Source organism: Salmo salar, chromosome ssa02 (genome assembly GCF_905237065.1).
Source record: "Salmo salar chromosome ssa02, Ssal_v3.1, whole genome shotgun sequence".
NCBI classification, from domain to species: domain Eukaryota; kingdom Metazoa; phylum Chordata; class Actinopteri; order Salmoniformes; family Salmonidae; genus Salmo; species Salmo salar.
The window spans coordinates 9,393,415-9,416,304 of NC_059443.1; the positions used below are offsets into that span (position 1 = coordinate 9,393,415).

The 22,890-nt window shown below is 47.0% G+C and overlaps 1 protein-coding gene across 1 annotated transcript in view; it reads left to right on the forward strand.

The window, feature by feature from the left end:
• LOC106590734 (cyclic AMP-responsive element-binding protein 5-like) overlaps positions 1-15,262 on the forward strand; it is a 90,909-nt gene extending 75,647 nt beyond the window's left edge. The window contains 5 exon segments of the mRNA XM_045697189.1: positions 6,747-6,854; positions 6,857-7,195; positions 10,680-10,907; positions 12,888-12,996; positions 15,061-15,262. Of these exon segments, the coding sequence (XP_045553145.1) occupies positions 6,747-6,854; positions 6,857-7,195; positions 10,680-10,907; positions 12,888-12,996; positions 15,061-15,215 (939 nt within the window). The 3' untranslated portion in view covers positions 15,216-15,262.
• Positions 15,263-22,890: the final 7,628 nt, after the last annotated feature.

Below are 22,890 nucleotides of genomic sequence, written 5' to 3' on the forward strand. Positions count from 1 at the left end.
CCGTCTCTTCTCCCTCCACCCCTCTATTCCCCCACTCCCCTGACGTTTGGCTGGCATGGAGCCAGGCAACATCAGCCCCAACCCTCAGCCCCAGCCACAGCCCCAGCCCCAGCCTCACCTCACCTCCCAGCCCTATACCCCTTCCCCCAGCCCCAGACATGCACATTAGTGGGTCTGCAGTGCAGTGCAGAGCAGACAGTGGTGGATGGGGCAGTCACATTCCACTGCCTGGGTCTCTGCTCTGGCTTTTGTGGGAACGTGGCTCAGGACATGAGATTGGCTGCTATGATTGAGTGGTGGAAGATAGGCGGACAGCTGCCCAGCCTGATTGGCTCCCACTATCGCAGGGGAGGGGCCCCAGAACTGGGTGTTGATTGACAGGTTGAAGGCTGAATGGGGAGGTGTTATGGTGGCCTGTCAGGGTCAGATGACTTCCTCAGACAGTAGAGCCACATGGAAGATGTCCATGTCAGCAGTCTGGGGGATGTGAGTGATGTGATGAGACTGCTTTTTATCTGTTAGGTGTAGTGTACATTTAGTAAGGGGTCTAGACAGTAAATACACATCTAATGATGCTTTGTTATAAGCAACAGATACAGTTGAAGTCGGAAGTTTACATACACTTAGGTTGGAGTCATTCAAATCGTTTTTCAACCACTCCACAAATTTATTGTTAACAAACTATAGTTTTGGCAAGTTGGTTAGGACATCTACTTTATGCATGACACAAGTCATTTTTCCAACAATTGTTTACAGACAGATTATTTCACTTATAATTCTAAGACCTGATCTAACCCACTGTGTTGTAGTCTAGACAGACCTGATCTAACCCACTGTGTTGTAGTCTAGACAGACCTGATCTAACCCACTGTGTTGTAGTCTAGACAGACCTGATCTAACCCACTGTGTTGTAGTCTAGACAGACCTGATCTAACCCACTGTGTTGTAGTCTAGACAGACCTGATCTAACCCACTGTGTTGTAGTCTAGACAGACCTGATCTAACCCACTGTGTTGTAGTCTAGACAGACCTGATCTAACCCACTGTGTTGTAGTCTAGACAGACCTGATCTAACCCACTGTGTTGTAGTCTAGACAGACCTGATCTAACCCACTGTGTTGTAGTCTAGACAGACCTGATCTAACCCACTGTGTTGTAGTCTAGACAGACCTGATCTAACCCACTGTGTTGTAGTCTAGACAGACCTGATCTAACCCGCTATGTTGTAGTCTAGACAGACCTGATCTAACCCACTGTGTTGTAGTCTAGACAGACCTGATCTAACCCACTGTGTTGTAGTCTAGACAGACCTGATCTAACCCACTGTGTTGTAGTCTAGACAGACCTGATCTAACCCACTGTGTTGTAGTCTAGACAGATCTGATCTAACCCACTGTGTTGTAGTCTAGACAGATCTGATCTAACCCACTGTGTTGTAGTCTAGACAGACCTGATCTAACCCACTGTGTTGTAGTCTAGACAGACCTGATCTAACGCACTGTGTTGTAGTCTAGACAGATCTGATCTAACCCACTGTGTTGTAGTCTAGACAGATCTGATCTAACCCACTGTGTTGTAGTCTAGGCCAGTCTAGGCCAGTCTAGAGCCAGTCTAGGCCAGTCTAGGCCAGTCTAGGTCAGTCCAGGCCAGTCTAGGCCAGTAGTATAGGCCATTCTAGGCAGTTTAGGCCAGTCTAGGCCAGTCCAGGCCAGTCCAGGCCAGTCTAGGCCAGTCTAGGCCAGTCCAGGCCAGTCCAGGCCAGTCCAGGCCAGTCCAGGCCAGTCCAGGCCAGTCCAGGCCAGTCCAGGCCAGTCCAGGCCAGGCTCTGACTGTGAGAAGTGCTGTTGAGGCTGAGGTGGAGGTGGTTGACATGGATAATTGAGTAACTGTCAGTGGCTGACAAAACAACAGAAAAATTGCTGATCCACAACCACATTTCGAACTTGCACCTTGTGTATTCTACTATTCTAACTCTCAACAGGAAGTTGACACCCCGACTGAGTTCGCTTATGCCTGGAGCCGGCCCTGCTGAGGAGTGTTGAGTTGTGTGTGTTGGAGTGATGCGTGTGGCTGAGTGTGTGTGCGTGTGCATTGCATGCGTGCGCGTGAATGCAGAGTTATATTAGTGCTGATGTTAAAGTACTTAAAATAGAGAGGAAAGGCTTTCTTTAGCTTCTGAAGGTTCTGGGAACAGAATAGGAACCATGACAGCAGTCGAATCTATGATGGTAATATAAAGAACAGGAACCATGACAGCAGTAGGATCTATGAAGGTAATATAAAGAACAGGAACCATGACAGCAGTAGGATCTATGAAGGTAATATAAAGAACAGGAACCATGACAGCAGTAGGATCTATGAAGGTAATATAAAGAACAGGAACCATGACAGCAGTCGAATCTATGATGGTAATATAAAGAACAGGAACCATGACAGCAGTAGGATCTATGAAGGTAATATAAAGAACAGGAACCATGACAGCAGTAGGATCTATGATGGTAATATAAAGAACAGGAACCATGACAGCAGTAGGATCTATGAAGGTAATATAAAGAACAGGAACCATGACAGCAGTAGGATCTATGAAGGTAATATAAAGAACAGGAACCATGACAGCAGTAGGATCTATGAAGGTAATATAAAGAACAGGAACCATGACAGCAGTAGGATCTATGAAGGTAATATAAAGAACAGGAACCATGACAGCAGTAGGATCTATGAAGGTAATATAAAGAACAGGAACCATGACAGCAGTAGGATCTATGATGGTAATATAAAGAACAGGAACCATGACAGCAGTAGGATCTATGAAGGTAATATAAAGAACAGGAACCATGACAGCAGTAGGATCTATGAAGGTAATATAAAGAACAGGAACCATGACAGCAGTAGGATCTATGAAGGTATTATAAAGAACAGGAACCATGACAGCAGTAGGATCTATGAAGGTAATATAAAGAACAGGAACCATGACAGCAGTAGGATCTATGAAGGTAATATAAAGAACAGGAACCATGACAGCAGTAGGATCTATGAAGGTAATATAAAGAACAGGAACCATGACAGCAGTAGGATCTATGAAGGTAATATAAAGAACAGGAACCATGACAGCAGTAGGATCTATGAAGGTAATATAAAGAACAGGAACCATGACAGCAGTAGGATCTATGAAGGTAATATAAAGAACAGGAACCATAACAGCAGTAGGATCTATGAAGGTAATATAAAGAACAGGAACCATGACAGCAGTAGGATCTATGAAGGTAATATAAAGAACAGGAACCATGACAGCAGTAGGATCTATGAAGGTATTATGAAGAACAGGAACCGTGACAGCAGTAGGATCTATGAAGGTAATATAAAGAACAGGAACCATGACAGCAGTAGGATCTATGAAGGTAATATAAAGAACAGGAACCATGACAGCAGTAGGATCTATGAAGGTAATATAAAGAACAGGAACCATGACAGCAGTAGGATCTATGAAGGTAATATAAAGAACAGGAACCATGACAGCAGTAGGATCTATGAAGGTAATATAAAGAACAGGAACCATGACAGCAGTAGGATCTATGAAGGTAATATAAAGAACAGGAACCATGACAGCAGTAGGATCTATGAAGGTAATATAAAGAACAGGAACCATGACAGCAGTAGGATCTATGAAGGTAATATAAAGAACAGGAACCATGACAGCAGTAGGACCTATGAAGGTATTATAAAGAACAGGAACCATGACAGCAGTAGGATCTATGAAGGTAATATAAAGAACAGGAACCATGACAGCAGTAGGATCTATGAAGGTATTATGAAGAACAGGAACCGTGACAGCAGTAGGATCTATGAAGGTAATATAAAGAACAGGAACCATGACAGCAGTAGGATCTATGAAGGTAATATAAAGAACAGGAACCATGACAGCAGTAGGATCTATGAAGGTAAGAGAGAAAGGAGATGGAGAGAGACAGGAAATGGAGAGAGCAGAGATGGAGAGAGATAGGATATGGAGAGAGACAGGAGATGGAGAGAAAGGAGATGAAGAGAGACAGGAGATGAAAGAGACAGGAGATGGAGAGAGAGGAGATGGAGAGAGACAGGAGATGGAGAGAGAGGAGATGAGGAATGAGAGAGACAGGAGATGGAGAGAGAGGAGATGAAGAGAGAGGAGATGGAGAGAGACAGGAGATGGAGAGAGACAGGAGATGGAGAGAGACAGGAGATGGAGAGAGAGAGGAGATGGAGAGAGACAGGAGATGGAGAGGGAGGAGATGGAGAGAGAGGAGATGGAGGGAGAGGAGATGAAGAGAGAGGAGATGGAGAGACAGGAGATGGAGAGAGAGGAGATGGAGAGAGAGAGGAGATGGAGAAAGAGGAGATGGAGAGGCAGGAGATGGAGAGGGAGGAGATGGAGAGGGAGGAGATGGAGAGAGTGGAGATGGAGAGGCAGGAGATGGAGAGAGACAGGAGAGAAAAGAGATGGAGAGAGAGGAGATGGAGAGAGAGGAGATGGAGAGTTAGCAGACAACATAAGACTAACATAAGTTAGTAAGTTTATAGATTTTGTGCCAATGATGAAAATCCCATTAATACTACCGTAAAGCTACAGTACAGTTCCTCTTTATGTTAACTGAGCACCTTTCAGAATGAAGCCCCAGCCAATCCACTACAGTCATTACAGTGGCAGTCCCAGACTCAACACTCTCTCACACTGTTATTCCAAAACCTCCTCCCAAATGGAACAGAAAAATGAAAAGGTGCAGACATGTTTTTTTTAATATTATGACTAAGTTAGTTCTCAACAGATCAGACGTGCAGTGAGTGCAGCAGACACGTTTTGGAACTTGTATGTTTGTATTCGGATTTGAGTGGGTGATTTTTCCCTTTCCTTGGGGGTTGTCTCTTTAAGTGTCTGCCCAAACAAACAGACACTTGAGGAGTGGTGTGGTGGGACTGGTAAACACCAGGAATACAGAGCACCTTGAAAAGCCCTCTCTCTCTCTCTCCCCCCATCTCTCTGCCTCTCTCTGCCTCTCTCACTGTCCCCTCTCTCGCTCTCTCTCTAACTCTCCCCATCTCTCTGCCTCTCTCTGCCTCTCTCACTGTCCCCTCTCTCGCTCTCTCTCTCTCTCTCTCTCTCGCTCTCTCTCTCTCTCTCGCTCTCTCTCTCTCTCTCTCTCCCATCTCTCTGCCTCTCTCTCCTCTCTCTCTGCCTCTGTCTCTCTCTCTCTCCCCCCATCTCTCTCTCTCTCTCTCTCTCTCTCTCTCTCTCTCTCTCTCTCTCTCTCACCATCGCTCTGCCTCTCTCTGCCTCTCTCTCTGCCCCCTCTCTCTCTCTCTCTCTCTCTCTCTCTCCCTCTCTCTCTCTCTCTCTCTCTCGCTCTTCTCTCTCTCTCTGCCTCTTCTCTCTCTCTCTCTCTCTCTCTCTCTCTCTCTCCCTCCCCCATCTCTCTGCCTCTCTCTCTGTCCCTCTCTCTCTCGCTCTCTCTCTCTCTCCCCATCGCTCTGCCTCTCTCTGCCTCTCTCACTGCCCCTCTTCTCTCTCTCTCTCTCTCTCCCCCATCTCTCTGCCTCTCTCACTGTCCCCCCCTCTCTCTCTCTCTCTCTCTCTCTCCCCCATCGCTCTGCCTCTCTCACTGTCCCCCCTCTCTCTCTCTCTCTCTCTCTCTCTCTCTCTCTCTCTCTCTCTCTCTCTCTCTCTCTCTCTCTCTCTCTCTCTCTCTCTCTCTCTCTCTCTCTCTCTCTCTCTCTCTCTCTCTCTCTCTCTCTCTCTCTCTCTCTATACCCCCATCTCTCGCTCTCTCCTCTCTCTCTCTCTCTCTCTCTCCCTCTCCCCGCCTCTCTCTGCCTCTCTCTCTGCCTCTCTTTCTGCCTCTCTTTCTGCCTCTCTCTCCCCCATCTCTCTGCCTCCCTCTGCCTCTCTCACTGTCCCCCCTCTCTCTCCCCACTCTCTCTCTGCCTCTCTCTCTCTCTGGTCTCAGATCTTGGCCAGTTCTCAGAGCCTCTCAGTGAGTCTTAAGTAGACCACACGGTTAAAGCAACAAACCTGCCCCCTGAGTAAACATAGAACAGACCAGCCTCGGGCTCTCAGACAGACAGACAGACAGACAGACAGACAGACAGACAGACAGACAGACAGACAGACAGACAGACAGACAGACAGACAGACAGACAGACGTATCCCTCATCCAGTTAGACCTGGAGAGAGGAAAGGAGAGAGAGATGGAGAGAGGAAAGGAGAGAGAGATGGAGAGAGGAAAGGAGAGAGAGATGGAGAGAGGAAAGGAGAGAGATGGAAAGGGAGAGAGAGAGCAAGATCACTGTCTAAACTGAGAGAAAGGGATAAAGAGAGAGGAAGGCAGAGGGAAGGGAGCGAGTGAAAGAGTGAGATGGAAAGTAAGAAGCCAGTAGAGAGAGAGAGAGGGTGAGGGCTGTCAGGCTCAGCTCTGCTTTGTACCTCAGCCGTGACATGTGGATGTACAGTATAAAGATGAATGCAGCAGTGTATCGTCTCACAGTCAATAGTCAACACACTTTCAATTGACCTACAGTACCTGTTGCCAGTTAACTCAATGATAGACTGTCAAACAGACAGTCTGGCCTAAAGAGATTAATCATTTAACTCTATGGTCTGGCATAGTAAGCCCCTGAAGTTTTTCCTGGCCACATGACTTGACCAGGAAGAACTTCTGTCCCTAATCCCAGTGAATGATAGAAACATGGCCATGTTGTTGTTCTTCTCCATACAGAGGCTGAAGGCGGCGCTAGCGCACCACCCGGGAGCCATCGCCAACGGCAACATGAACAGCATGGGTCACATGATGGAGATGATGTCATCGCGGCAGCAGCAGGAGCAGGGGGCGGCCACCACCACCTTCACCCCTCCCACCCTCACCAGCACCTGCCGGCTCCGCCCCACAGCCACGCCTACCAGCACCACCCCCACCATCACCACAGCGGCCACAGCCAGGGCGGGCATGGCCAGGGCGGGCACCACCACCCACAGGGCCACAACCCCCATCACAACTCCCACCTGCCTCACCTCCACCCTGGACACCCACACCAGACCTCACCCCCGCCTCACCTCCACCCTGGGCACCCACACCAGACCTCACCCCCGCCTCACCTCCACCCTGGACACCCACACCAGACCTCACCCCACCCTCCACTTCACTCTGGACCAGGGTCACATTCACAGGTTAGCACTCACAAGTGATTATTTCCCCACGCATAGGTACCGGAGCCAGAGGTAGAGGAAGGTAAATATCAGAACCATTCATGTATATACAGAGGTTTATGAAGGTTTGTCACAAAACCAAAGCATGGCAAGTACCTACTGAAACCACATGTGAAGCCAAAAGCACCTACTTTAACCCAAACCATAAGAGTTCAGTCCTGTACTTTAACAGTCTGGTAGACAGACAGCCATTAGTGGTTTGGTTTAAATGCAGTAGAGGAAATTACATTACAAATTCACTGTAAAGCGCCGGGGCTGGTCAGACACATTTTCCTTCAGCCGTGGGCCGTGGCCATACTGCCAAGAAGAGGTTAGTTACCTGGCAACAGACACAAAGTCAGTTTTTCCTTTGAGGTTGGTCAGCTGCAGATCAGTCTCAGCGGTCTGGAGGGTCAGCTGCAGATCAGTCTCAGCGGTCTGGAGGGTCAGCTGCAGATCAGTCTCAGCGGTCAGGAGGGTCAGCTGCAGATCAGTCTCAGCGGTCAGGAGGGTCAGCTGCAGATCAGTCTCAGCGGTCAGGAGGGTCAGCTGCAGATCAGTCTCAGCGGTCAGGAGGGTCAGCTGCAGATCAGTCTCAGCGGTCAGGAGGGTCAGCTGCAGGTCAGTCTCAGTGGTCAGGAGGGTCAGCTGGAGGTCAGTCTCAGCGGTCAGGAGGGTCAGCTGCAGATCAGTCTCAGCGGTCAGGAGGGTCAGCTGGAGGTCAGTCTCAGCGGTCAGGAGGGTCAGCTGCAGATCAGTCTCAGCGGTCAGGAGGGTCAGCTGCAGATCAGTCTCAGCGGTCAGGAGGGTCAGCTGCAGGTCAGTCTCAGTGGTCAGGAGGGTCAGCTGCAGATCAGTCTCAGCGGTCAGGAGGGTCAGCTGCAGATCAGTCTCAGCGGTCAGGAGGGTCAGCTGCAGATCAGTCTCAGCGGTCAGGAGGGTCAGCTGCAGATCAGTCTCAGCGGTCAGGAGGGTCAGCTGCAGGTCAGTCTCAGTGGTCAGGAGGGTCAGCTGCAGATCAGTCTCAGCGGTCAAGAGGGTCAGCTGCAGATCAGTCTCAGCGGTCAGGAGGGTCAGCTGCAGGTCAGTCTCAGCGGTCAGGAGGGTCAGCTGCAGATCAGTCTAATCTTAAATACCTCACACGCACTCGTTTGGGGAGTTTAGGCCTTTACTCTGTTAGGTTGCTATAACATATGAACTGGGCTTCAGTCAGTCAGTCCAGTGGTCACAACATGTCCCAGGTGTTGTAGGGTTAGGATAATGTACAGACCAGGGCTTCAGTCAGTCAGTCCAGTGGTCACAACATGTTCCAGGTGTTGTAGGGTTAGGATAATGTACAGACCAGGGCTTCAGTCAGTCAGTCCAGTGGTCACAACATGTTCCAGGTGTTGTAGGGTTAGGATAATGTACAGACCAGGGCTTCAGTCAGTCAGTCCAGTGGTCACAACATGTTCCAGGTGTTGTAGGGTTAGGATAATGTACAGACCAGGGCTTCAGTCAGTCAGTCCAGTGGTCACAACATGTTCCAGGTGTTGTAGGGTTAGGATAATGTACAGACCAGGGCTTCAGTCAGTCAGTCCAGTGGTCACAACATGTTCCAGGTGTTGTAGGGTTAGGATAATGTACAGACCAGGGCTTCAGTCAGTCAGTCCAGTGGTCACAACATGTTCCAGGTGTTGTAGGGTTAGGATAATGTACAGACCAGGGCTTCAGTCAGTCAGTCCAGTGGTCACAACATGTTCTAGGTGTTGTAAGCCTATAAGACTGGGTTATTAGCACTAGTCATGGAGACCTGACAGAACACACAGCCTAGCATCAACTAACAATACATACTGTTATTGTCTTTGGTTTTCACCTATATTTGACATTGATTCAAACATTTGTCCCAGGACTGATGTTGTGATGTTGACATGGAAGTTAGTGATGTAAATTACAATAAGTCCAAAGGTTAACTAAGACCATTAATGTATATTTCACTGTTGAGCCATCAGGACCCCCCCCATGTATGTTCCAAATATATCCTTCTGTACCATTAAAACATTACAACAACACTGGCTGTATACACAGCCGCCATCAAAGCAACTTGTATTTTCCACCTTCCTCCTAAAAACGGCAATGATCTGAGGACTGAAAGCACTTGACCCATGCCAAGTATATGTCAGGACCAGTCAGTGGGCAAACTGAGGGCTTTTAGAAGGCAGAGCAGGCTCTTTCTGACTGTGTGTCTGTGAGGGTTAGGCTGAGTGGAGGTGGGCGGTGGAAAACTGGCCTGACACTTCTTTAACAAGGCGGGCAGGGCTGCTCTGTAAATCAGTCCAGTTACTCACTCACCCACCCACCTGCTCCTGACTGACTGACTGACTGACTGATTGACTGACTGACTGACGCCCTCAGACGGGGAAGAAGTGGTGGGGAGGTGGAGGGCACGTGGCGTAGGCATAATTTGTTTTTTAGGGAAGTGGCCGTGAATAGTGACTTTAAACAGGTAGAGTAGGGACTGTGAGTAGTGACTTTAAACAGGTAGAGTAGGGACTGTGAATAGTGACTTTAAACAGGTAGAGTAGGGACTGTGAATAGTGACTTTAAACAGGTAGAGTAGGGACCGTGAATAGTGACTTTAAACAGGTACAGTAGGGACTGTGAATAGTGACTTTAAACAGGCAGAGTAGGGACTGTGAATAGTGACTTTAAACAGGTAGAGTAGGGACTGTGAATAGTGACTTTAAACAGGTAGAGTAGGGACTGTGAATAGTGACTTTAAACAGGTAGAGTAGGGACTGTGAATAGTGACTTTAAACAGGTAGAGTAGGGACTGTGAATAGTGACTTTAAACAGGTAGAGTAGGGACTGTGAATAGTGACTTTAAACAGGTAGAGTAGGGACAGTGAATAGTGACTTTAAACAGGTAGAGTAGGGACAGTGAATAGTGACTTTAAACAGGTAGAGTAGGGACTGTGAATAGTGACTTTAAACAGGTAGAGTAGGGACTGTGAATAGTGACTTTAAACAGGTAGAGTAGGGACCGTGAATAGTGACTTCAAACAGGTAGAGTAGGGACAGTGAATAGTGACTTTAAACAGGTAGAGTAGGGACTGTGAATAGTGACTTTAAACAGGTAGAGTAGGGACTGTGAGTAGTGACTTTAAACAGGTAGAGTAGGGACTGTGAATAGTGACTTTAAACAGGTAGAGTAGGGACTGTGAATAGTGACTTTAAACAGGTAGGGTAGAAGTTAGAACCAGGAGGGTACAACCAATTCAGCTAGGTTAAGACTTTCATGAGATGTTAGGGTAGATGAAACATGGAAATGAGACATGGTTGAAGTCCTTCTTAGTGACCTGTAAATGCGGAAGACACATTTCAGTTGAAGGCATTCAGTTGTACAACTGACTAGGTCTCCCCTTTCCCTTTCCCTTTGTGTGTGTGACCTTGTTCTCTCTCTGTCTCTCTCTCTCTCTCTCTCTAGTTGTCGCCGGCGGCCCAGCAGATGCAGCCGAGCCAGACGATGCAGTCTCCGACCCCTAGCGGTGGACGCCGCAGGCGGACGGTGGACGAGGACCCTGACGAACGGCGGCGGAAGTTTCTGGAGAGAAACCGAGCGGCGGCCACGCGATGCAGACAGAAGAGGAAAGTATGGGTGGTGTCACTGGAGAAGAAGGCTGAAGAGCTGACCCAGACCAACATGCAGCTTCTGGTAGGAGTTATGTGGACTGGATGGTTATGTCCCAAATGGCACCCTATTTAATGCACTACTTTTGACCAGGGCCCATAGGGCCAATAGAGCTCTGGTCAAAAGTAGTGAGCTTATATAGGGAATATGGTGCTATTTGGGACGTGTTGCAGGTCTTCACATTAGACTTTTATGTCCATAAAGCAGGGAGATGTAGTAAATATGTTCTCTACTGCAGGGCCACACACCTTTGATGGGGCAGGTGCTCAGAGTGAAAACACTTGTTCTGCTACTGACAGGGGCGACCTGCAGCTGCCCCCTTCCCTGAAAAGACACTAAACATTTAATAAAAAGTCATTTGTTTGAAAAAACAGCATTTCACTACACCTGCAATAACATCTGCTAAATATGTGTGTGACCAATAAAATGAGATTTGATTTTAATCAAAAGGGACCGTTTTTTTCATAAGTGGGTAAAAGTGCAGATGCTCCAGCACCCCTAGAGCTGTGTACGTGCCTGCATCACTATGTACAGCATTCTAAATAAAGTTTAGTGAATTGAATTGAATGCTGCTCAACTCTTGTAAAAGTTAGGTAACACCCATCTCCAACCCAGACCTTCTTTCTTTCTCCAACTCTACCAATGGTTGTTTTCCTTTCATCCACACGTCTCTGCTTCTCTATAGTTCAGATCATGAAGACCAAGCACTTTCAATGTGTTTGATGTTCTTTCAACCTGGGAGGAGAACTGCTCCACTAAACTCAGACATACTGCCACTCTCCCTTGTTATAGTTATAGGGGCTTGTTGTAGTTCAGTCTGTTGTTCCGTAGGGGGCTTGTTGTAGTTCAGTCTGTTGTTCCGTAGGGGCTTGTTGTAGTTCAGTCTGTTGTTCCGTAGGGGGCTTGTTGTAGTTCAGTCTGTTGTTCCGTAGGGGCTTGTTGTAGTTCAGTCTGTTGTTCTGTAGGGGCTTGTTGTAGTTCAGTCTGTTGTTCCGTAGGGGGCTTGTTGTAGTTCAGTCTGTTGTTCCGTAGGGGCTTGTTGTAGTTCAGTCTGTTGTTCCGTAGGGGCTTGTTGTAGTTCAGTCTGTTGTTCCGTAGGGGCTTGTTGTAGTTCAGTCTGTTGTTCCGTAGGGGCTTGTTGTAGTTCAGTCTGTTGTTCCGTAGGGGCTTGTTGTAGTTCAGTCTGTTGTTCCGTAGGGGCTTGTTGTAGTTCAGTCTGTTGTTCCGTAGGGGCTTGTTGTAGTTCAGTCTGTTGTTCCGTAGGGGCTTGTTGTAGTTCAGTCTGTTGTTCCGTAGGGGCTTGTTGTAGTTCAGTCTGTTGTTCCGTAGGGGCTTGTTGTAGTTCAGTCTGTTGTTCCGTAGGGGCTTGTTGTAGTTCAGTCTGTTGTTCCGTAGGGGCTTGTTGTAGTTCAGTCTGTTGTTCCGTAGGGGCTTGTTGTAGTTCAGTCTGTTGTTGCGTAGGGGCTTGTTGTAGTTCAGTCTGTTGTTCCGTACGGGCTTGTTGTAGTTCAGTCTGTTGTTCCGTAGGGGCTTGTTGTAGTTCTAGGAGGCAGACACTCAGAGATTTTCAACCATAAATCAAAACCAGCCCCTGAAATGATGTCTTTCTTTTGACATTCCTAATAACGAGCTGGTTCATTTATTTGCCGTAGTTTTATTAAATTCCAATTAAGATTGAAATCTTAATCCTGTAACTGTACATGGTTTTAGCAATGACAATAAACTTAATCGCAGTAATGATGCAGAATGTTTATTGTGAGTTTTGCAGTGTGGCTTAAACAAGCTATTTTCCTTTTATAAAAAATGGGCCTTTATCAAGTATCTATTCAACAACAAAAAAAGCTGAATTTATTCACCAAGCAGAGATAATCACTCAGTCCAGCTAACAGTAAATCTCTCTTATTGTGCTCAAAATGTGTGTAGGGTGGGTAACTGTAAAGCACTTTGTGGAAACTGCTGATGTAAAAAGGGCTTTATTAAACACATTTGATTGATTGTTTTCAGAATGAGGTGACCATGCTGAAGAACGAGGTGACCCAACTCAAGCAGCTCCTCCTCACCCATAAAGACTGCCCCATCACCACTCTGCAGAAAGACTCCCAAGGTTACCTCAGTGAGTAGCTTGTTCACACACACACACACACACACACACACACACACACACACACACACACACACACACACACACACACACACACACACACACACACACACACACACACACACACACACACACACACACACACACACACACACAACACACCCGAAACCCCACACACACTCATCCCTGTGCCTTATCACGAGTATGCAGCTAAACCTGCATAGAGAACCTTCCCAGTTCTCCAGCCATACAGCCATACAGTGTCTGTGTGTATGAGTCAGAAGCAGTCCTGAGGTTAGGGTGTTCAGTCCAGGGTGGTGACTGTCAAGACATCCTGTCCCACACTCACTGCACTATGAGGACATATGGATCCTGCCATGTGTATCACACAGGGTGTACGGATGCTGGCAGGAGCCACGCTGTTTCATGGATGTGGGGGAGAGAGGCACTAGGATAGCACCTGGCCTGGAAGTCTGGTACTGGTCATCACAACCCCAGAATATGAGGCCTGTTTTTCCATCAGAAGTGGACCGGAGTCATAGAACTGAACCACAGCCCTTGGTCGCTGCAGAGATTCCACTGAAGAAAGATGTCACAGACTGCCGACCGGCGTCCAAACTCCCATGTCCCGTCCCGCCGGTCCCGATCCCCCTGCTGGTTATTGGACTGTTCCACAGCAGCAGAGTATGACATCAGAACCCCACCCTCTGATATGGATAGGAGTGACATTTCCATGTAATTAGGAGAAGGCAGAAGGCCCTCCCTGTGCTGTGAGGCTTCAGCAGACAGGCAGGGGAAAATCAGGCTCACTTCCCCTCGCACTGCCCTGCTCTCAATGGCTCCTTGTTTAGAGGGTGAGTAGACTGGGCTGGACTGACTGACTGGGAGAGACTTGCATTGATAAGCCCAGTCTGTCTGTGTACAGATGTCACTCCTAGTATGTTGTGAAAATGTATCAAACATGTTTTCAAAGGGATAAAGTTTTTTTAATGCATGTTTATTTGACCCTTTTCATACATAGGACGCAGCTACAGTAACGGGTGGATAATTGATAACCTTTCAGACAATTTACAAAGCGTCTACTTTTTTAGACAGTAGAATTCTGCTTCGGCATAGAATGTTCTATTGTTTCCCTGACAACAATAAACATTGATTGATGGGGCGGCAGGTAGCCTAGTGGTTAGAGTGTTGGACTAGTAACCGAAAGGTTGCCAGATCAAATCCCCGAGCTGACAAGGTAAAAATCTGTCGTTCTTCCCCTGAACAAGGCAGTTAACCCACTGTTCCTAGGCCGTCATTGTAAATAAGAATTAGTTGTTAACTGACCTACCCAGTTAAATAAATAAAGTGCTGCTGTTCTTCAGCAGTTTGTTTTATGGTAGATAGATGTGTTTTCTTTCTACTAAATGTATTTGTCAGTGATTGTATTTAACATACTTCAAAGTACTTTTCTTAGGAGAGAGTGGTCTGAGCGCAGGCAGATGGAGATCATTTGATTGACAGTTGTGGTTGCCTAGTGATGGATGTTAGCCCGGCTTCAGAAGCAGCAGTTAAATGCCTGTTCAGTGGTGCTTCAAAACTAAAGGTTTGGTGGAGGCTTTTCAAAAGCTGCAGTGTTACCGTTCAGACAGACAACAAACATGGCGAAGCCGAGGTGCTTTCAACGCGCCTCATTCCATTTATCTGAAAGGACTATATGATAGATGTTTCGTTGGAAAACACAGTGTTCAGTGGTTTATACTGTACATAGAAATGTAACGATTCTATTTTTGGTGAAAATAAAGAGGGTTTTAACTGTTGGAGGTTGTTGGACCATGTTTGTTTAGGCTAAACAGACATCTAGAGACAGTTGTTCTATTGAGGGTTTCATGGTCACTACACACCCATTCATGTTTCTACAAGCACTGCACTCACACAGATATGACACACACACACACACACACACACACACACACACACACACACACACACACACACACACACACACACACACACACACACACACACACACACACACACACACACACACCATTAGCAATCATCCCCTCACCCTGTGTGTTGTCCTCTTCCCCTCAGGTCCAGACAGCAGTCCAGCAGGCAGCCCGGCCCCAGCCTGCTCCCAGCAGCAGGTCATCCAGCACAACAACATCACCACCTCCAGCACAGCTGTAGGGGGCAGCACTGTGCACGGCCTGCCCAACCACCGCACAGACATCAACCCCATCCACTAGAGACAAGACAGAGAGAGACTACAGTACCCCCCCAGTCCGTACCCCCAGCCCCCCAACCCGTACCCCCCAGCCCCCAGCCCGTACCCCCAGTCCGTAACCCCAGCCCCCAACTTGTACCACCAGCCCCCAACCCGTACCACCAGCCCCCAAGCCGTACCCCCAGCCCCAACCCCATCCCATCCCTGGTCTAACCCCCCCTTGCCTGGCTCTCTGAGGGCTGTCTGTTTGTTAGTACGGGACGGGCGGCCTCACACACTGCCTCCATCTCCAGGACCCGGTCCAGAGAAACCTCTGGAGAGAAACCTCTTGAAGAGAAACCTCTGGAGAGAAAACTCTGGAGGGAAACCTCTGGAGAGAAACCTCTGGAGAGAAACCTCTGAAGAGAAACCTCTGGAGAGAAACCTCTGGAGAGAAACCTCTGAAGAGAAAGCTCTGGAGGGAAACCTCTGAAGAGAAACCTCTGAAGAGAAACCTCTGGAGGGAAACCTCTGGAGGGAAACCTCTGAAGAGAAACCTCTGGAGAGAAACCTCTGGAGGGAAACCTCTGGAGGGAAACCTCTGAAGAGAAACCTCTGGAGGGAAACCTCTGAAGAGAAACCTCTGGAGAGAAACCTCTGGAGAGAAACCTCTGGAGAGAAACCTCTGAAGAGAAACCTCTGAAGACAAACCTCTGAAGAGAAACCTCTGGAGAGAAACCTCTGGAGGGAAACCTCTGGAGGGAAACCTCTGAAGACAAACCTCTGAAGAGAAACCTCTCTGGAGAGAAACCTCTGGAGAGAAACCTCTGGAGAGAAACCTCTGGAGAGAAACCTCTGGAGAGAAACCTCTGGAGAGAAACCTCGGAGGCCTGCAGGGCTGCTCTTTCTACAGTAGCTATAGTAGTATTTTTATAGACCTTTTTAACTAATATGTGTTCTCTGGGTTTGTCTTCGATCTTATTTGTCTTCTATTTTTGTCTCATGTTTTTTATCTATTTTTTTTACATTTGTACTTTAGTTGAAAGGGAGTTTTGCAATTCATGCAGCATTAACCCGTGTGGCGTTTTTGTGATGTCATACCTCTGTTAGACCGACACCCTCACCGGGTCACTGTGGTGACACAGCAATGGGACATGAGCCTCAGAACGCCACCTCTGTGACCCCCCTAACGTCACCTCTGTGACCCTCCCTAACGTCACCTCTGTGACCTCCCTAACGTCACCTCTGTGACTATGTCTGCGTCCCAAATGGAACATTTTCCTCTATAAAGGCCACAACTTTTGACCAGAGCCTTATGGGTAAATGCCATTTGGGACGATTCTCTTGTATGTGTGCTTGTGACTGATGGATTGACTAGCAGAGACTGAGTCTGAGTACCACTGTCAGATAAGTATGTGTCAGATAGTTACTGTGTTGAATAGTGTAATGTTCTGGTTACATGTGTAACATACAGGGTATGTAGTGTCAGGTACTTGATCAGATGCTTAGCTAAGAAAGTGTGTGGGATGCTACTGCCTCCACGTTGTTGTTGTTGTTGTTGATGTTGTTGTTTTTAACCAAGTCGAACTGTTGCCATGATATGCTATTACTTGGTTACGCACCGGAATCTGGCGTTTCTATTGAATTATGCTCTTTTTCTAGAAAGGACCATGACTGTTACCCTAGCAACCCATCGATGCTATTTAGAGGGCGTTACATGTAATGAAAGATTGAACGGTGTTGAGAATATGTTCAAATTGAAGCAATACATCCTAGTATTGTTGTTCTATCAGCCATATTACCCTGCACTGTGACACCAGCTAGCCGAGGCAGCTCTGGAGGCTGTCCCCTGACCCCTGTCTCCTCCACTCTCCTGGAGGCTGACCCCTGACCCCTGTCTCCACTCTTCTGGAGGCTTACCCCTGTCTCCTGCACTCTCTTGGAGGCTGACCCCTGTCTCCTCCACTCTCCTGGAGGCTTAACCCTGTCTCCTCCACTCTCCTGGAGGCTGACCCCTGTCTCCTCCACTCTCCTGGAGGCTGACCCCTGTCTCCTCCACTCTCCTGGAGGCTTACCCCTGTCTCCTCCACTCTCCTGGAGGCTGACCCCTGTCTCCTCCACTCTCCTGGAGGCTGACCCCTGAACCCTGTCTCCTCCACTCTTCTGAAGGCTTACCCCTGTCTCCCTGCACTCTCCTGGAGGCTGACCCCTGACCTCTCCACTCTCCTGGAGGCTGACCCCTGTTTCCTCCAATCTCCTTTAGGCTGACCCCTGTCTCCTCCACTCTCCTGGAGGCTGACCCCTGACCCCTCCACTCTCCTGGATGGCTAACTCCTGACCCCCGTCTCCTCCACTCTCCTGGAGGCTGACTCCTGACCCCTGTCTCCTCCACTCTCCTGGAGGCTGACTCCTGACCCCTGTCTCCTCCACTCTCCTGGAGGCTGACTCCTGACCCCTGTCTCCTCCACTCTCCTGGAGGCTGAGCCCTGTCTCCTCCAATCTCCTGGAGGCTGACCCCTGTCTCCTCCACTCTCCTGGAGGCTGACCCCTGTCTCCTCCAATCTCCTGGAGGCTGACCCCTGTCTCCTCCACTCTCCTGGAGGCTGACCCCTCTCTCCTCCACTCTCCTGGAGGCTGACCCCTGACCCCTCCACTCTCCAGGACCAAGTAAAGCTTTAAGAGACATCTCCTTTAGTGTAGTTCTAGTGTTGCTGCAGCCAGGCTTCCAGAATTAGCGGCACATTCCAAATGACCTGAACATTCCAGATATGAGCCTGGCGTTGTCCTCTGTCTGCCTCAATATCCCAGGTGGGGTTGTCATACTGTAGGCGACATATAGAGAGAGATATGAGGTGAGAGAGTTGATTGATTCCATGCTTTTGTAGTCTGATTGTCAGTCTGTGTTTGACAGTTAAAGAACGATTGGCTGAGTTTCTATCCCTTTATAATGAAAAGGTCTTACTACCATCTCTAACGAGGCTCAGCAGTTTTAGCCGAATGCTTTCCAAAACATCACAACGTGCCTGAACTTCTCTGTCTTTTTTTTATTACTAAATGGAATGTCAATTGTTTCAAATACCTTTTAATCATCATGAACTTTTCCATTGAGCTAACAAGCCTTTATAAGTCATTGTTTCCCCCAGTCTCAGTGAGTGTAGCGCTGATGGACACTGTGTCTGCTGTTGGTGTGTTTTCATGCCATTTAGCAGAGGCTTTTATTCAAACCACGAAGTGATGTATGCATTCTTTATGTGTGGATGGTCACGGGAGTCAAACCCACTATCCTGTTGTTGCAAGTGTCATGCTCTACCAACTGACCTACAGAGGACCAGTGTATTGTTAGGGAGTTTAGTCTGTAAGGGCAAAACCAGCTGGCTGACTGACCAGGGAGGAATAAGATGACCTTCTGTCTAACCTCTGACCTCTCCAACCCAGCTCTCCCACAGACAGGCTGACATGTGTGTGTGTGTGTGTGTGTGTGTGTGTGTGTTCTCCATCAACACATCTTCCAACAGCCCTAACCAGTAGGAAAGCTCAATATTCACTTTAGTTTTGACCACAACTCTGTCACGCTTGCTCAAGTCACCCCTTAGTTAGCACTGATCTAGGATCAGCTTACACTCCCCATATCCAAACCTAAACCATTAGTGGAGGGGGACTCTAAACAGACCGTAGCTCAGTGTCTGGGAGAAACTCCACTTTTCCCTGAACATGTTGATACTTTAGCAGGACTAGTAGTAACTATGACTACATCCTTTAGTAGCAGTGAGCCAAGCAGCTCTACAGCCAGGTGAGTTAGAGAGACATCATGTAGCTGTCTATGCACTTTGACCTCTGGGATATCCAGAGGGTAGAATAGCCATATTGAGGTCTCAGTGATGCCCGGTTCAATACACCAGCGAGACTCTGTGTGACTGACTGTTTCTCTGTAGAGAGACTGACTGCATGGCAGTGACTGTTTCTCTGTAGAGACTGACTGCATGGCAGCGACTGTTTCTCTGTAGAGAGACTGACTGCATGGCAGTGACTGTTTCTCTGTAGAGACTGACTGCATGGCAGTGACTGTTTCTCTGTAGAGACTGACTGCATGGCAGTGACTGTTTCTCTGTAGAGACTGACTGCATGGCAGTGGCTGTTTCTCTGTAGAGACTGACTGCATGGCAGTGACTGTTTCTCTGTAGAGACTGACTGCATGGCAGTGACTGTTTCTCTGTAGAGACTGACTGCATGGCAGTGACTGTTTCTCTGTAGAGACTGACTGCATGGCAGTGACTGTTTCTCTGTAGAGACTGACTGCATGGCAGTGACTGTTTCTCTGTAGAGACTGACTGCATGGCAGTGACTGTTTCCCTGTAGAGACTGACTGCATGGCAGTGACTGTTTCTCTGTAGAGACTGACTGCATGGCAGTGACTGTGCCTAATGGTGGGGCTCCACAGGGTGCTCCTTAAAAAGCTTTAAACATGTACCTTTCAGATGTCTGTTACTACAACATTGTTCAGCTCCAGTTTGGCTCACTGTGAAAGGTAGCTAACTAAATGAATAAGGTCAACTTGAAACATGCATTCGCTTTTTCTCCAGTGTGTTGCACAAAGGTTTTGTAGAAAGGCTCGGACAGTGGGTTTGAGAGGTGTGATAATAACTGATCTTATGAAAGGTTGAACATGTATTAAGGCCTTCCTGTATTACAAAAAAGTGAAACACCTACAAAGCGCCTTATTTCATCAACTTTGTATTTTCTTTTGAATCTCTAAACGTTGTGGCTTATTACTTTCACCAACTACTTGAGTATTTAACTGTTCTGAAATAAAACATGTTGCATCATGGGGAATATATGGCATTGACCTCAACATATTCAACTGGAATTGTTGTTTGATGTTTTGTTGGAATGACAGCTAATAGTCTGGTGTTTCTAACAGTGGACAGACACAGGTCAAGCATAAGGAAGACAGGTTAGTCTGACTGTACAGGCAGACATAAGAGACAGGTTAGTCTGACTGTACAGGCAGACATAAGAGACAGGTTAGTCTAACTGTACAGGCAGACATAAGAGACCGGTTAGTCTAACTGTACAGGCAGACATAAGAGACAGGTTAGTCTGACTGTACAGGCAGACATAAGAGACAGGTTAGTCTAACTGTACAGGCAGACATAAGAGACAGGTTAGTCTAACTGTACAGGCAGACATAAGCGACAGGTTAGTCTAACTGTACAGGCAGACATAAGCGACAGGTTAGTCTAACTGTACAGGCAGACATAAGAGACAGGTTAGTCTAACTGTACAGGCAGACATAAGAGACAGGTTAGTCTAACTGTACAGGCAGACATAAGAGACAGGTTAGTCTAACTGTACAGGCAGACATAAGAGACAGGTTAGTCTAACTGTACAGGCAGACATAAGAGACAGGTTAGTCTAACTGTACAGGCAGACATAAGAGACAGGTTAGTCTGACTGTACAGGCAGACATAAGAGACAGGTTAGTCTAACTGTACATGCAGACATAAGAGACAGGTTAGTCTGACTGTACAGGCAGACATAAGAGACAGGTTAGTCTGACTGTACAGGCAGACATAAGAGACATGTTAGTCTAACTGTACAGGCAGACATAAGAGACATGTTAGTCTAACTGTACAGGCAGACATAAGAGACATGTTAGTCTAACTGTACAGGCAGACATAAGAGACATGTTAGTCTAACTGTACAGGCAGACATAAGAGACAGGTTAGTCTAACTGTACAGGCAGACATAAGAGACAGGTTAGTCTAACTGTACAGGCAGACATAAGAGACAGGTTAGTCTAACTGTACAGGCAGACATAAGAGACATGTTAGTCTAACTGTACAGGCAGACATAAGAGACAGGTTTGTGAGTTCAGGATGAGTGTCTGTGGGTTTCTGGGAGAGAGGTGGAGGACAATGCCTGCACATTAATACAAGTATAAATGTATCATTTTAAATATAAAACTATAAATATTGTATAGAATGTCATTCATTTTTATAATCTTGACTGTACATGTAATGCAACCACCTTTCTTTTTGAAAGGAGTCTTTGATGTTTTGTACATGTATGTAAATGATGTTTGCTTAGCAGTTGTTTGCAGCCTTCTCAATGTATGTTCGTCAAGGTTCATTTCCGCGCTTCGATACGTGTCCACGGTTTATTATACGTCATGGATTGATGAATTCATAATTGCCTGCATAACTTTGTACATGTTTGTGTCTCTCATCACAGCATATTGTATGGTCTGCGTTTTGTTTAGCAGTTGTACAGATGTTACATATCACTGCGGCTACATTACAGTAGGAGAATAAAGCACTTGTTCTGTAACATTACTCAACTGGCTCAAATGTCTTCAGATGTACCTTTTGAAGCACAGACAAACCATAGAACCTTAGAATGTACACGGAGTATACACCAGTGGAGGCTGCTGAGGTGAGGACGGCTCATAATGATGTCTGGAACTGAGCAGATGGAATGGCACCAAACACATTCCACCTATTCTGCTCCAGCTGTTACCACCAGGCCGTTCTCCCTAATTAAGGTGCCACCAACCTCCTGTGGTATATATACAGAGTACATTAAGAACAGCTTTCTAATATTGAGTTGCACCCCCCCCCCCTTATTCCCTCAGAACAGCCTCAATTCGGCAGGGTATGGACTCAAGGTGTCGAAAGCGTTCCACAGGGATTCTGGCCCATGTTGACTCCAATGCTTCCCACCGTTGTGTCAAGTTAGCTGGATGTCCTCTGGGTGGTGGACCATTCTTGATACACACAGGAAAAACTGTTGTGTGAAAAAACAGTTGCAGTTCTTGACACAAACCGGTGTGCCTGGCACCTACTACCATACCCTGTTCAAAGGCACAGACATTGTTGTCTTGCTCATTCACCCTCTGAATGCCACACACACACAATCCTTGTCTCAATTGGCTCAAGGCTTAAAAACCCTTCTTTAACCTGTCTCCTCCCCTTCATCTACACTGATGAAGTGGATTTAACAAATTACATCAATACGGGATCATAACTTTCACCTGGATTCACCTGGTCAGTCTGTGATAGAAAGAGCAGGTGTTCTTAATGTTTTGTCCACTCAGTGTATCTACATATACAGTAGAGCATATGTTCATGGTACTGTAGTGTAAATAGGATGTGTGTGGATATGTGGCAAGGGAAGCATGTCCTGATAGATAGGCCTGAGGCCTTAGCAACTCCTTAGTGACCAATAATCCACATGGTCTTCCAATACAAAAGCCCTGACCATTGACTGCTCATTAAATAGTTGTATGTTTAAATGTTCTAAAACCATCAGTAAATATGGAGATGTCTAGACTGCTTAAATGAACTTTAATGAGCTGATAAGTAGCATGATGGTTTGGTACGTGACAGAGCAAGGAGTACAGTCATCTCACTGCCAAACCCACCAGATGATCATGCCAGCCTGTTTCTGTTACTGGTTAGTACTTTCTAAAACAGTCTGCCATGATTGTCTGTAAAGGTTATTGAGTTCTCGGAGTACCTACTATTACCTAAACAGAGGCAGGTATTGCAGCCTATTCATAGTTGAATTGTTATTTCTTTGATTAAACAGGATGGTTGAGTATGACTGAATTATCTGACATGTAGAATAAAAAGGTCATTATCTGAAGTTGGATAATGGAACTTTTTACTAAAGTTGTATAAGAGACACTATTCAGTAACGTTGTTGCATTTACAAGGGAC